Source organism: Sinohyriopsis cumingii, chromosome 2 (assembly GCF_028554795.1).
Source record: "Sinohyriopsis cumingii isolate HCF-2022 chromosome 2, ASM2855479v2, whole genome shotgun sequence".
Lineage (NCBI taxonomy): Eukaryota > Metazoa > Mollusca > Bivalvia > Unionida > Unionidae > Sinohyriopsis > Sinohyriopsis cumingii.
In genome coordinates this window covers 31566090-31579065 of record NC_142962.1, presented here as the reverse complement: position 1 = coordinate 31579065, position 12976 = coordinate 31566090, and the positions used below count along the sequence as shown (strand labels likewise).

General features: G+C 35.8%; 1 protein-coding gene across 2 annotated transcripts in view; it reads left to right on the top strand.

Moving 5' to 3' along the window:
• Positions 1-1311: 1311 nt before the first annotated feature.
• Positions 1312-12976, top strand: part of LOC149804573 (tRNA (guanine(37)-N(1))-methyltransferase-like) — a 29489-nt gene continuing 17824 nt past the window's right edge. Inside the window, exons 1-2 of one of the 2 annotated variants that reach the window (XM_089941703.1) lie at positions 1315-2022; positions 12097-12285. In XM_089941703.1, coding sequence (XP_089797829.1) covers positions 1356-2022; positions 12097-12285 — 856 coding nt within the window. In that variant the 5' untranslated portion in view covers positions 1315-1355. Of the gene's footprint in view, positions 2023-12096; positions 12286-12976 lie in introns of both variants that reach the window. The other variant, XM_089941712.1, reaches the window with a different exon arrangement.

Genomic DNA, 12976 nt, shown 5'->3' with positions numbered 1-12976 from the left:
CATAATAACCTTGAAAATCTCTCTTCATACATGATTTGTACTAACAACCTCTATAAACAGCATAGAACACCTCCCCCCACCACCTTTTTAGAACATTTTGAAAAAGAAAAAAAAAAAACACAGGCAAATGCAACAAGAAACCAGCGATGTGAAAAGCAACCAGGACCGTTCCCGAGCTCTCCCTCCCACTAATGACAGCCAACCATTCAACTGTAAGGGACCTTTATGGACCCACAGAGTGAGGCCAAACTATCAGGGTTCCTTGAACCCATAAAAGCCTGGGGGAGGTGGCACCATTCCCTTTCCCAGGAACAACTAACAGGCTGCGGTGCAGTCAGAAAAAAAGCGGCACATGAACAATTGTGCGCACGCCACTATAATTAAACTCAACAACATGACACAGTTTCAGGCAAAATCCAACTGTCAGAAAAATTTCGAATAAAAGAAAAATCCCAAACAAACTAATCAAAAACACGTTATGTACTAGCGTATGTGAATGTGTTAAGTATATGTATTTCTTTTTAAGACTGCAAATCAGCCTTCGATCGGCAGAAGCTCACTTATTATTTGTCTGAACAATACACAATTTCTCGAGTCCACTAAACAGTTTCTCGTTTGTTGAGTAAGTGTGTTTAATGTGTTCTGGCCTTTCTGATAAATATCTTGCCCGGGTGTTGGCATCCCACTCAAAATGATTTTTCTTTCCCGCCTACTATATCAATAGTGTAGCTATAAAATTGTAAGGCTTCCGTATTTTAAAAAAATCATATTTTTATCAAATAGGCTTTCTAATGTCAGCATGATGTCTTTCACAGGGTCAGCTATAGTGTAAGCTTAATCATCCCACTTTAGTTACAGGTTTTAGAGTGCAACTTATGCAAGAATTAACACGCACATATCAAAGTCATCTACTGTAAGGTGCCAGCCATTTAATTATCTGGAGGTATGGGAATTTCTTTTGAGCTGAAATGTTTTCTGTTCTTTTATCTCAAGATAATTAATATTTTGTTCCTAATGATTTTATGGATATATTATGGTATTATTTTGCTACAATTCAGGGCAAGATATTTTTCCAGTCATTAACAGACGGAATTAAACAAAAAAGTGTCGGACTACTGCCCCAAAGCATTGAATTCTTGGTCGCTAATAATATAATTGCGGTATACTGTGGCTATCAAACGTTTGTATACGTTGAGAAATACCGCGGTATACCGTGGCACACATTTTTTCGCGGTACTCAGTTCTAGTCAATATGTTTCACCAGCGTGTTGTTACTGCTTGCCCCATTTAAATATTGCCAGATCGCACATGCACCATTTCAAATTTTCGTATTCTCAAGTATTGCAGAAAGCGTGATGTTTTATATACGAACGGTTGCGAAACGTGTTGCCCTGTTTCTTTACCCAAGCTGTGCAATCGGCAAACTCAGATTGCCGAGGGTATTAAACCCTGACGACACAGTTCTTACGCATGAAGCCAAAAAGTTAAAATCTTTAATTCAAAGAGCTAGTTACATTTTTCGACACGCAATCATCATGTCCGACTGCAAGTGTCCCGTTTCTCCTCCCTCGTCAGTGAGGGGTATGACAATACTTGACAGATCAGCATTCAAGGCTTCAATGGACGTGCCAGGATTATTAGTGCCTGTGAAGTCAATAAGCGATTTCAACAAAAAGTTCAAAGCAACTCTCTGTAAAATTACAAAACTTAAGCCAGTTGTCTTATTACCGGAGTCTGACGAACTTCACAAAACGCATCGTTTATTTCTGCTGGATCCAAATTTGTATAAAACGCTGAATGATTTTTCAGCTCGGCAGCATGACATGTTAAAAGAAATAGGCGTGGACATCAACAGTTTCAGACTTTACCCCGTAGAACTGGGATATGACAACTGGAATGTTACAGAAATCATGGAGGCTGTACTACCAGAAGGCACCTCTAATATATCTGGATTTTCAACCATAGGTCATATAGCTCATTTAAATCTCAAACCAGAGGTCTTGAAATACAAGCATTTGATAGGTCAGTTATTTTGTTTGATTTGCTAAGTCATGAATTTCCTCAGTGCAGGCTGATTTGGACCACGATGATTCACAGGTGCTCGACGCGAGCTTGATGTTGAGAAAGAAAAAAAAACAATTTGAAGGAAAAAAGTCATAGAGTGACAAAAATACTGTAGATTACCCACATGACCCAATCTGACATAGGACCCTCTCTATCATACTATATAAGAGAGAAGGTACGTAACTTCCAAATACTTTGTTCCACCCATGACCTTTGATTTCCTTCAGCTATTTCTGTCTTTAATAGCAATGGACCATACTATATACATTGTTTTACTTCTGAGATATTTTCCTTTTCATTAAGCCATAATTGACTTTTCTGCATTGTACCAAACTGAAGTTACCGGCTCCGAAACATGCAATTTTTGTGTATTTTGTCTCTTGGGACAAGTGCAAGCACATTTGTCAACCAGTGAAAAGAGCTGCATGTACCATGTTTGTGACTCTACGATACATCCCTTCTTTAACTACAGAACAGTGGTAGATGAAAAGTAAGTTTTTACTTCCCATTAACTCGTTTCAACTTTAGGAATCCTGTTCCATGCAAGAACTAGAAACTGTCTTCTTCACTGCACATACATCGTATACATGTGACTCTATTTTCAAAATAGGTAAACTATGTGACACACACGTCAGTGCTGAAATATGATTGGTTCAAAAGGTTATACTTATTGTTACATGAGCTTGGACTTGTCTCAGCAGTAAAAATTAGCGAAAATCGCATGTTTTGGAGCCCGTAACTTCAGTTTGGTACAATGCAAAAAAGTCAATTATGGCTTGATGAATAGAAAAATATCTCGGGAGTAAAACAAGCCATATAGTATGCAGAGGTCTCGAAACGCTTAATCGTGTGTATTTGGACGCAATTCTTTTACATGGGATGCAGAAAATCACTTGTACAGGAGTCCTCCATACACACACATTTGCTGGACGACAAATTCAAGGGCTTACCAGTCCTGCTTCAACCATCTGCTGAGTGGGAAAATGTAATATTTACATTGAGAAAATTCAGTGGCTGAAAGACCCCCAGATGTACATGTAGTCATTGTAAGAGTATATCTGGAGAACATGACTGCAAGTTCAAAGGCTTGACTAGCTGCAGAGTAGTGGGAAAATGTATTGATATTTACAATGACTGAATACAGAGACAGAAAGACCCAGTGATGTACTTTTGTGTAAGGGTACATCAAATGAACAACAAGTGTAGCCAAATAAGCAGTGCATGTGACCTTGAAATCAAGACATGTTGAGTTAGACAAAATGCTATTTGCAAGTTTGGATAAGTATTTTGGGGCAAATTGGCAAAGATTGTAATGGGATTAAATAGTGCTAGAAGTTGCAAGAACTGATATTTCACATGGAACACTGTGTGATGCTTAGCTTAGTGCATGGAGTAAGACATTTCCTTGGGCTGTCATAATTTCACTCTCACTTTAATGGACAAACAAGAGTTATATATCAGTATTGTAAAGAAGTTAGAAAATAAAACTCATTGGCAACTACTGGTTCTAATCATCTGGAAATTTAGCTACTTTAGGTATGCCCAATATGCTTCTGGTAGGGGACTGCAGCTTTTGCTGGTGGGACTCCTGTTTTTTTCCAAAATAGGAGTCCTGGACTCCTAGTTTTAAAATCCTAGCGAGACCTCTGAGTATGGTCGTGTGCCTTTAAAGACGGAAATAGCAGAAGGAAATCTAGGGTCATGGGTGGAACGAAGTATTTGGAATTTACATACCTTCTCTCTTATATAGTATGATAGAGAGGATCCTATGTCAGAATGGGTCATGGGTGTAATCTAAGGTATTTTTGTCACTCTGATTTTTTTCCCTTCAGATTATTGTTTTTTTTTCTCATCATCATGTTCGTGTTGAGCACCTGTGCGATAATTTAGTAAAAATGCCAGGCTGATTTAGACCATGAATGATTTTGTCCAAATGCTAGGCTAATTTGGACTGCATGATTTAATCCAAATGCCAAGCTGATTTGGACTGTGTGAAATATTTAATATAAGAAAAACTGGTGCACATACCTGATTTAATTTAGAACAGATTTTATTGAAGTTTTTGCATACTAAAAAAACGTGAAAGGTTCATTTTTAGCTCTGACATAAGATAGATCTTTATAAATTTCTAGCTAAAATCAAGTTTAGATTTTGTGTTAAACCAAATACAACTTTTAAATGTTTATGATAAAGAAAACAAAAAGTGATTTCAATTAACAGTTTTGAAAAAGATTTGAAGCTTTTCACAATTGAGGCAAGTATGTCATAAGTGTATGTCTTGCAAGTAAAATATGAAAAGCTTTTTTATTTTCTCTCGAACCTTTGAAGATATTGAAAATATATAATGAATGTAAATATTTAATTTGATACACATATTGAATACATTATTGAGTTCTGAAATTTTTAAAATTTATGTTAACATATATATAAAACAATAACACTTCCATGAAACAAAGAACAAAAAGTTATTTAAAGACAGTTTTGTTCCAGAACAACTGCTGCTTTTGGTTAGGGAATCAAACACTGATATAATTGCAGCAATAGTAATGCAGTAGAACCTGTCTTGAAAGACCACCTCTTTTGACAGAAAATTATGGTCTCTCAAGACAGGTGGTGTCTCATAACAGGTCACAATGCTATATAATCAATAATTTGTGCATTGAGAATGTGGTCTCTCAAGACAGGTGGTCTCGTATAGCAGTGGTCTGTCAAGACAAGTTTTACTGTATCTTCATGCAGATGAAGTAACATAAAATGTCGGAATTCATTTTTAAACTCTACAGTCCTTAGTTAGAATAATATCCAAGATGCAAGGAAGGAAGTAGCAGATTTACAGTATTTAAGGTGAAGACCACGCATGTGCAGTCATATTATGGACATAGGGATAGAAAACTGAATATCCTGAATGCTTGAATTAGGAATAAATGTGGTGATCTACATTGCGATGTGTACATTATACCATGTAAGAGATAAACCTCTTTGTGCTGAAAATACTGAAAGTGCCTATACAACATACAACAAAAGCTGTTTCAGAGACAATCAGTTTTCACAAACATAGAACATAGATGTTGTCATGAAATAGATCATCAGATTTGTCTGGGAATGAAAATTTGTATTTTTTTCATACAAGTCTGACTTTAATAAAAGAAACCAAGCATTGTATCTAATAGGATGCTAAGGATGCTTTTTTCTCCTTTTTTTACCTTTTTTGTTGAAATTGTTCAGGGCTTGCTTGAATTGACAAGCACAATATTATACATTGCTAATACATGCCAGGGACAAGTTCTCTCTTTTCATTTATTTTCTTCTTTCAGTAATATTATTTTGTAATATTTGTTTCTGGTCATATAATGTATAGGACAGTATGGTTAAAGTTGTGAGAATTTGTAGCCCAGTCCAAAACCAAAATGGCATTAAATTCAGTAAATTGGAAATGGACTACCAAAGTGCTTTAATTATAGCAGCATTGATCTCACAGGTTTTGCAAATTGATGATCTCACTGTTATTGTTTGCATTTAAATTAATTAAGGGGATAATCATCAATCAAATTATTTATCAGATAATGATGTTATGAAAAGACAAATCACAATTATATTTCATTTCGGAATGTAGTCATTGCACTTCCCCAAAATATATTTAATGCAGTGTTGTTACATATATGTGAGTGGGTGTGTGTGTGTGTATATATATATATATATAAAGAGAGAGGGAGAGGAACTCCTGCTACCCAGTAACATGGCTTGAAATTAATGGTAACGTGCTAACCTGAGGTCAGTGGTTTTGCTGACAGATCACCTTACTGTATTTCTGCCAGTGGCTACAGTAGCTGTCACAGCAGTTAATGAGTGGTCATCTGTTGGATGTATCAAAGATAGCATAAGATGCCATTTCCTTTTAGGGTTAACTGATCCATTTATTGTGTTAATTGAATATCTACCAACATCCTGCATGTGACTGTATTTTTAATCCCTTTGCAGAAATTGACAGGTTTCAATCCACACATCAAGTAAATTGGTTGTTGTTATAGGGTTTAAAGCAATTTTTCAGCACAAGATAGGCTGTACATGGCAGCCAATCAAGTAAATTAGAGAGATGTGTGTGTGGTACTAGACTGATGTACTGGCCCTGTACACTTGATTTCAGTATAGATGATAAATAATGTTATAGGGTATCAGGACAGTGGGAAAGGTAACATTGGCTGTCTTAATGGATAATCCAGTGTTATACCAAATAATGTGTTTGAATATTTATGCTTATATTATTGTTGACAAACATTCAGTGCATTGTGAAAATTGGAATGTATGTATATATACTGTAGCACTTTAAACCACCTCAGCACAATATATATATGGTACCGACTAAAGGTCAAGTTTGAAAAACAATGTTTATGGTGTTCATCTGCTATAGAAGTCAGAAATTAGATAATGACAAGAGAATGTTATCGTAAATATGATCAAGAAGCACGAGTAATGAAAGTATCAGAAATGCTGGAGAAATGCATGAAAATTTATTGAAGTATGACCCTGGAAAGTATGTATTGTTGTGCGCTTTCTGCTCTGAGTATTAAGAGAAATATGAAAATGCACACCATACTTCATTAAGATTCATTGATAGGTATAAAAACTTTAATAAATTGTCCTTGAAATCACACTTGAATAGTTTTTCTTAACTCATAAGACCTAAGAGGTGCCATCAAGCTTTGGCATACTTCTGGACCAAGAAACAAAGGTCAGTGACTAGGGCTTATGTATTTCAACCTAATGATGACTCAGACACATGAAATGAAAATGGACTTTCAACTTATAATGAATCACGTTGGTGAAATACAGTTGTTATTGTTTCGAGTGGATGATAATGAATAATAAATGTTGCATTAGAAGTTGAGCTGACTTCAGTTTGATTTTTACAGGGTCACTGAAATTTAGCCTGAAAGAGTACAACATTTTTATTGCATCTCAGTCAGTGAATAACATCTTAGACGCACTTATTCCTTATCACTTTGTGCACACAAGTTTGACATAGTAATTGTGACATAGCAGGAAATGATATGCAAGTCAACATTCTTTTTATTATTGGCATTGTAAATTAATGAATATGTATGATAAACTGGCTCTAGTGACATTGAAGAAGATGGATTGTTGCATGGTTGGGATCAGAATTATTTTTTTTGGGTGTATACCTATAGGAAAGGGAAGTTGTGTGGCCATCCGGTTGTTAATTTCTAGTTAGCCTAAAAAAGTCTATCTTATAATATGACAGGTGTTAACGGACACTATGATAGAATGTCTTTTTTTAAAAACCTGAATGCAAGAAAAAGGATCCCATTCACAAGTCTACAGCAGTCACATAATTTTCATTCTCCAATATTGTTTGAAGTAGTGATAACCTCCTTTCTAAATTTATTGGAAAAGATATACTACATATGTACAGACTTAAAGAGACCTATTAAAAAAAAATTGAAAATTCTGTGCATCTGGCATAAGGTATTCATTATAAATGGAAGATTATGGAGAACTTTCAGTGATTGAATCAGGAATTGCATGATACCCAAACTGTACATTTTATGTATTCTCAGATCTATTGATTTTTTATTGACTGAATAGCTTGCTCTGAATCAGCTGTTTTTTTAAGCTGAGATGGAAGTGCTGTTGTACATATACAACATTTATTTCTTTATTTGTATTAATTCATTTCTTCTTGAGTATGATTTTCACCCAAATCATGATAATATTACAAACTAATTGTACATGTATTTATGTGTTAGATCTCAGATGGTGGAAAAGTTATTGAGTGGTCAGCATTCAGAATATCTATTAAGGAGTACCAGGCTTGATTCCCAGGCAAGGTCAGGTTAGTCAGCCTGCTGTTCTCTTAGGCAAAAATTAAGTAAAGCCACAGGCAAGGCACCTTATAACTTGCTTAACCCAATCAGAAATGCTGTGCATATCTTCAATGTCTGAAATGCCATTTAGGTAAAATAACTGAGCTTAGTCCACCAAACCAAAATATTGTTTTGTGTTTTGGATGGTATCAGTGAACTATTTATGTGGGGAAATGTACCAGTAACATAAAAGAAAGAACTTAAAAGAAGTGTCAGTTTACCATATATACCCTAATTAATGCCACCAGGGGTATTACAGTTTTTAAATTGGAGGGTGGGATTGATTAAAACACTTACGATGACAACATGTATGAGTGTGGGGCAGTGCTTTCTACAGCTGAATTTAGTAATTATAAATATCAGTATAGTTAAAATGATACTGATCAACACATTTTTCAACTCAGCAGCTGGTTGAGGTAGGACTGTTAACTGTTTAAATTAACAATCAGCTATTGCATCATGTTTATGTGTGCCTGTGAGTTTAGTAATTCAATGATGTACATTGTAACAGTGTGATCAACTGAGACTGGTGCAGCAGTTTGTTGTAATTGTTGATTTGAAGCAGATGGGTAGTGAGCAGTACAGGTCATACACTGCATCTTTTAAATTTTCGGTTCTTAAAAAATGTGGGGGGGAAATCAATTAGGGATTATTAAACTTAAAATTAATTAGGGAATATACAGTATATGAAAGACATTGTCAAAATGTTTTAATACAAGTGAGAAAAAAACCCCAGCAATTAACACTGTTATGAATATATGATCAGTTTAAGTTTTAATTTGTAGTTTATACATCTAAAACAAACTTGTTGTCAGAACTTAGTTACATTATTTTTGGAACTAATGAGTAGGGAAAGTGATCATGATACAGGAATGGTATCTTTCTTTCTTTTGTTATTTTGTGTTTGTATTTTGTCACCTGGCCTCCTCCACCTTCCCAATTTGCACATCAGTTTCCTTGTCAACTGGCTATACAACTTGATATGATTTTATATGCAGATGAGTTGATAACAAAGTTTTGGAGACAAACTCATTTGTGGTGGCTTCCATTTCTAGTTGGAGGACTCTTGAGGTCCCAAGAATCTGCATTAGATGTTGTTACGGGGTACAAAAGTTGCAAATAATAACATCCAACACAAAGTAAATTCCCAGCCAATTTTTAATGTTCACCCAAGCTAGGGCTCAAGACGACTGCTCTTTACAGAGAACAATTCTTTAGTTTTACACCAGGGCAATAGTTTATCAAAACAACAGTGATGACAAATGCAGACTCCAACTCCTATGGGTCAGAATCTTTATCAGTATCAGATGTGAACTAGGTAGAATTTGTTTCTAACATTACTATATCTGACCGCTTAAAATCCTTTAAACTAACACTACCATGTACACTACTGTCTCTTGTCATAATGATAATCAATATTTATACAAATAAATTGGAGGGAAGTGTTAGGCATTAATATGACGGCAACAGACGTGCATAAAATATAGGAGTGAAATAGTTGTGGTTTTGTCTGTTCCTGAAATACAAGTCAAGTGTTGAGTGCCTTGTTTAAAGTAAACATTTTTTTTGTGTGGTGGTGTTAACAGAGCTTATAACACATTATTGGTTGTATTATGCTAGTGAAATGGGAGTTTAGTACCATTTTCCCAGGACACACAGGCAGCTGACTTGAGCAGGTACCAAGCTGTGACCCTTGGATTATGGGGCTAATGCTCTCCCCACTTAGCGATCATGACTTCCTTAAAGAAAACAAATATACCTGGTATGCAGAAGTGTGACCATATAGGCTAAGAGAACTGTGAACAGCTGTTTGCTTAAGTGGTCTTTTCTGTCAGCTTGATAGTTTGCAAGGGACAGCTCCAGCAGCCTAGTGGTTAGAGCTTCCACCTCAGATGAGGGAGGTTGTGGGTTCATTCCCCAGCTGAGTCATACCAAAGACTTACAAAAATGGCGCTAACAACGGCCTCACTTGGCGCTCAGCATTAAGAGGTTATTGTTAGGACTGGTCAGCCTGGTGTCAGGATAATGTGACTGGGTGGGACATCATGCAACATGTCTGCAGCATGATGCCTCCGAGTGCTAGACCTCACTATGAACTGCCACACTGCAGACATCATAGCGATATGACTGAAAAATTGTTAAAGCTACATTAAGAATCCAAATCACACACAAATCACACACACACATACACATACTGTCAGCTTGATAAAATAGTTGGATGAGTAATGATGTCTTATTCTTAATTGTTATATTCTCATCTTATGAGTTATCCATGATTAATGCAAATCTATTGGTACAGTCCATTTTAGCATGGTCTAGTGTGTGTTCTGAAAAAAATATGTCAACAAAACACTTCAACCAATTGAAAATGAATCTACTGACCTTGCCAACATGAAAGCCTAGTTCATTTGGTAAATGTCAATTTAAGTTATAAGTCTAATGTTTAGCACATGATTGTAGATGTGTTGAGTGGTGACAAAGTTCTATTTCCCATTTATCCATTATGCGTGTTTTTAAAAAAATAGAATATCTTTGGTGAAAGCATTAAATAAACTCTGTTTGAAGGGAACTCTTATTTTGAAAATTAGTGTAACTTGAATACAACAATTCAGGCTTGCAATACTTTTCATAAAATCATTTCCTAAAATATGGCAAAGCCAAAGTAATCTTAATTTTACATGCAGATACTTGTATTTAAGGGATACCCCATCCATAGATGATCCCTTTAGAGCCCTTAATAGACAAGTCTGAGATTTCACCAGCTTACAGAACCTTTTTGTTTTGTATTTTCTGCTAGTCAATATGAAGGATAACATTTGTCATCCTTCTTGGACTGGTACATAAAAGATTCTGACATTTGTCAGAATTTGACATGAAATTGTAAAATCAGGTTTTGGTTGAAAACTGGCTCACATTTTTCACATATATGGGTTTGCATGGAAACTTGATGACAAAGTTGATGCTGCTAGTGTTCCCAGACAATATAAGCATTGCTGTATTGCACATTTTCATGAAAAAATACAAGACAAAAGTTAATAATAATAATAATAATAATAATAATAATAATAATAATGTTGATTTAGCACAGCACCTGATGTTTAGAATCCCTAAACTTTTTACAATTTTAGATAACATGTAACAGGGCCTTCCATTAGATTTAACATCGGAGGGTGAGTTGCCAAAGTATGCGGGGGAATGGGGTCCTCAGTGGGGATGTTTTGTTCAGAGTAGCTGGGTATAAAGTAAACGTAGCCATGTCACTCACCTGACTTTTGGCAGATAAAGAAAGCCCTTCATAAAAACATATACAATGGCAAGATTACAAAAACAAACACCATGAAATTACAAAACGAAATGAAGATATTTAGTTTGCCTGGATGTCATGCATTAGTTGGGTCCAATTTATTAAATGGAGGTTTTCTTAGTAGAAAACAGAGACGGAGACTTTGGCACTGATATGGTAAGATGACATAAGATGCATGCCGAGTTCATGGGACACCAGTGAAGACTAGAAGCTGTAGAATATTGTCTATGAAAACTGTCTAGAATGTGACCATGTTTATTGGCAGAAAATAGTGCTTGAGGTTGAAAATGTGAGTAGAATGTAGGAGGATTGATGTGTATTGATTTTCAGGGCAGTCAAATTGAAAATTGAAATCTCCAAGAATAATCAGGTTGCCACATATTGAATTTCCAAATTCCAAGAGGCTAGAAAACTATTCAGTTAACTTGTTATTTCTGATAGGAGGAGGGCAATATTGTCCCCCAAAAATGGACTGACCTTTATTCAGTTGTGAGTGATTCTTGGACCAGTTCAGACTGTGTGTTCAAAACTGAAAGTTGTAATGTAGTTACCGATAAGATGGTGATAATTATTGGAGGCACCAGGTGTGCTTAAGCACCAGGATGTCATTGTGACATTAAAAATGTGCAGTAGTTCACTGTGAATTTTACTGCTGCTAATTTATGCACAGTGTAAGGTTTACATCAGTAAGAATTAACATTTTACTCAGTTGAACATAAAGTGCAAAAAGTGGGTATATTTCTTGCATTTCAGTAATGTTTTTGGTTTTTAGCCCTTGACAGGATTTGTGTAAAGAACTGAAGTTACACAGTAATATACCATAATCAGTGTTGTTTCTTCTTACAGGACAGGTTGTAATGGATAAAAATGTGATGGTTAAAACAGTGGTGAACAAGTTAAACATGATAGACAACACCTTCCGCAACTTTCAAATGGAACTTCTAGCTGGGGAGGAAAATTATGTTACAAGAGTCAAAGAAAATGGACTTACTTTTGAATTTGACTTTTCCAAGGTCTACTGGAATCCTAGGTTAGGTAGGTATTGAGAAAAAATATTACAAAAAAAGTGCAATCTGAAGTATTCTTATAAGATCATGATTGTTCTTAAATTCTCCAATGTTTAATATTGAGTCTCACCAGCAATCACTTTACAATGCATCATTGTTACTATCTTTGAGAAAAAGATCTCTTAATTTAATTAAGGTGACCATCTTCATTTATGATTGTAATGTCGCCCTCTTAGTAAGAGGGGTAGTTAGTTGGATTTGGCTAGTGTTATCTAGGGGATGACCTCCCTCAATTCTTTGGCTCGATGTGAGTGGATAGATAGAGTATCAGACCGCTCTGGTGGTCTAGTCATTATAGCGTCCACCTCAGATGCGGGAGGCTGTGGGTTTGATCCCCAGCCGAGTCATACCAAAGACTTACAAAAATGGTACTAACAGCTGCCTCGCTTGGCACTCAGCATTAAGAGGTAAGTGTTAGGACTGGTCAGCCTGATTTCAGGATAATGTGTCTGGGTGGGACATCATGCTACATGTCTGTGGCATGATGCCCCAGTGCTAGACATCACTATAAGCTGTCACACTGCAGACATCGTAGCGATATGACAGAAAATTTTTTAAAGTTGCGTTAAAAATCCAAATCACACACACACACAGAGATAGAGTATCAACAGAACTGAGCAAAACTTTTGGGAAGAAATAATGCAATATGAGCCCCCTTA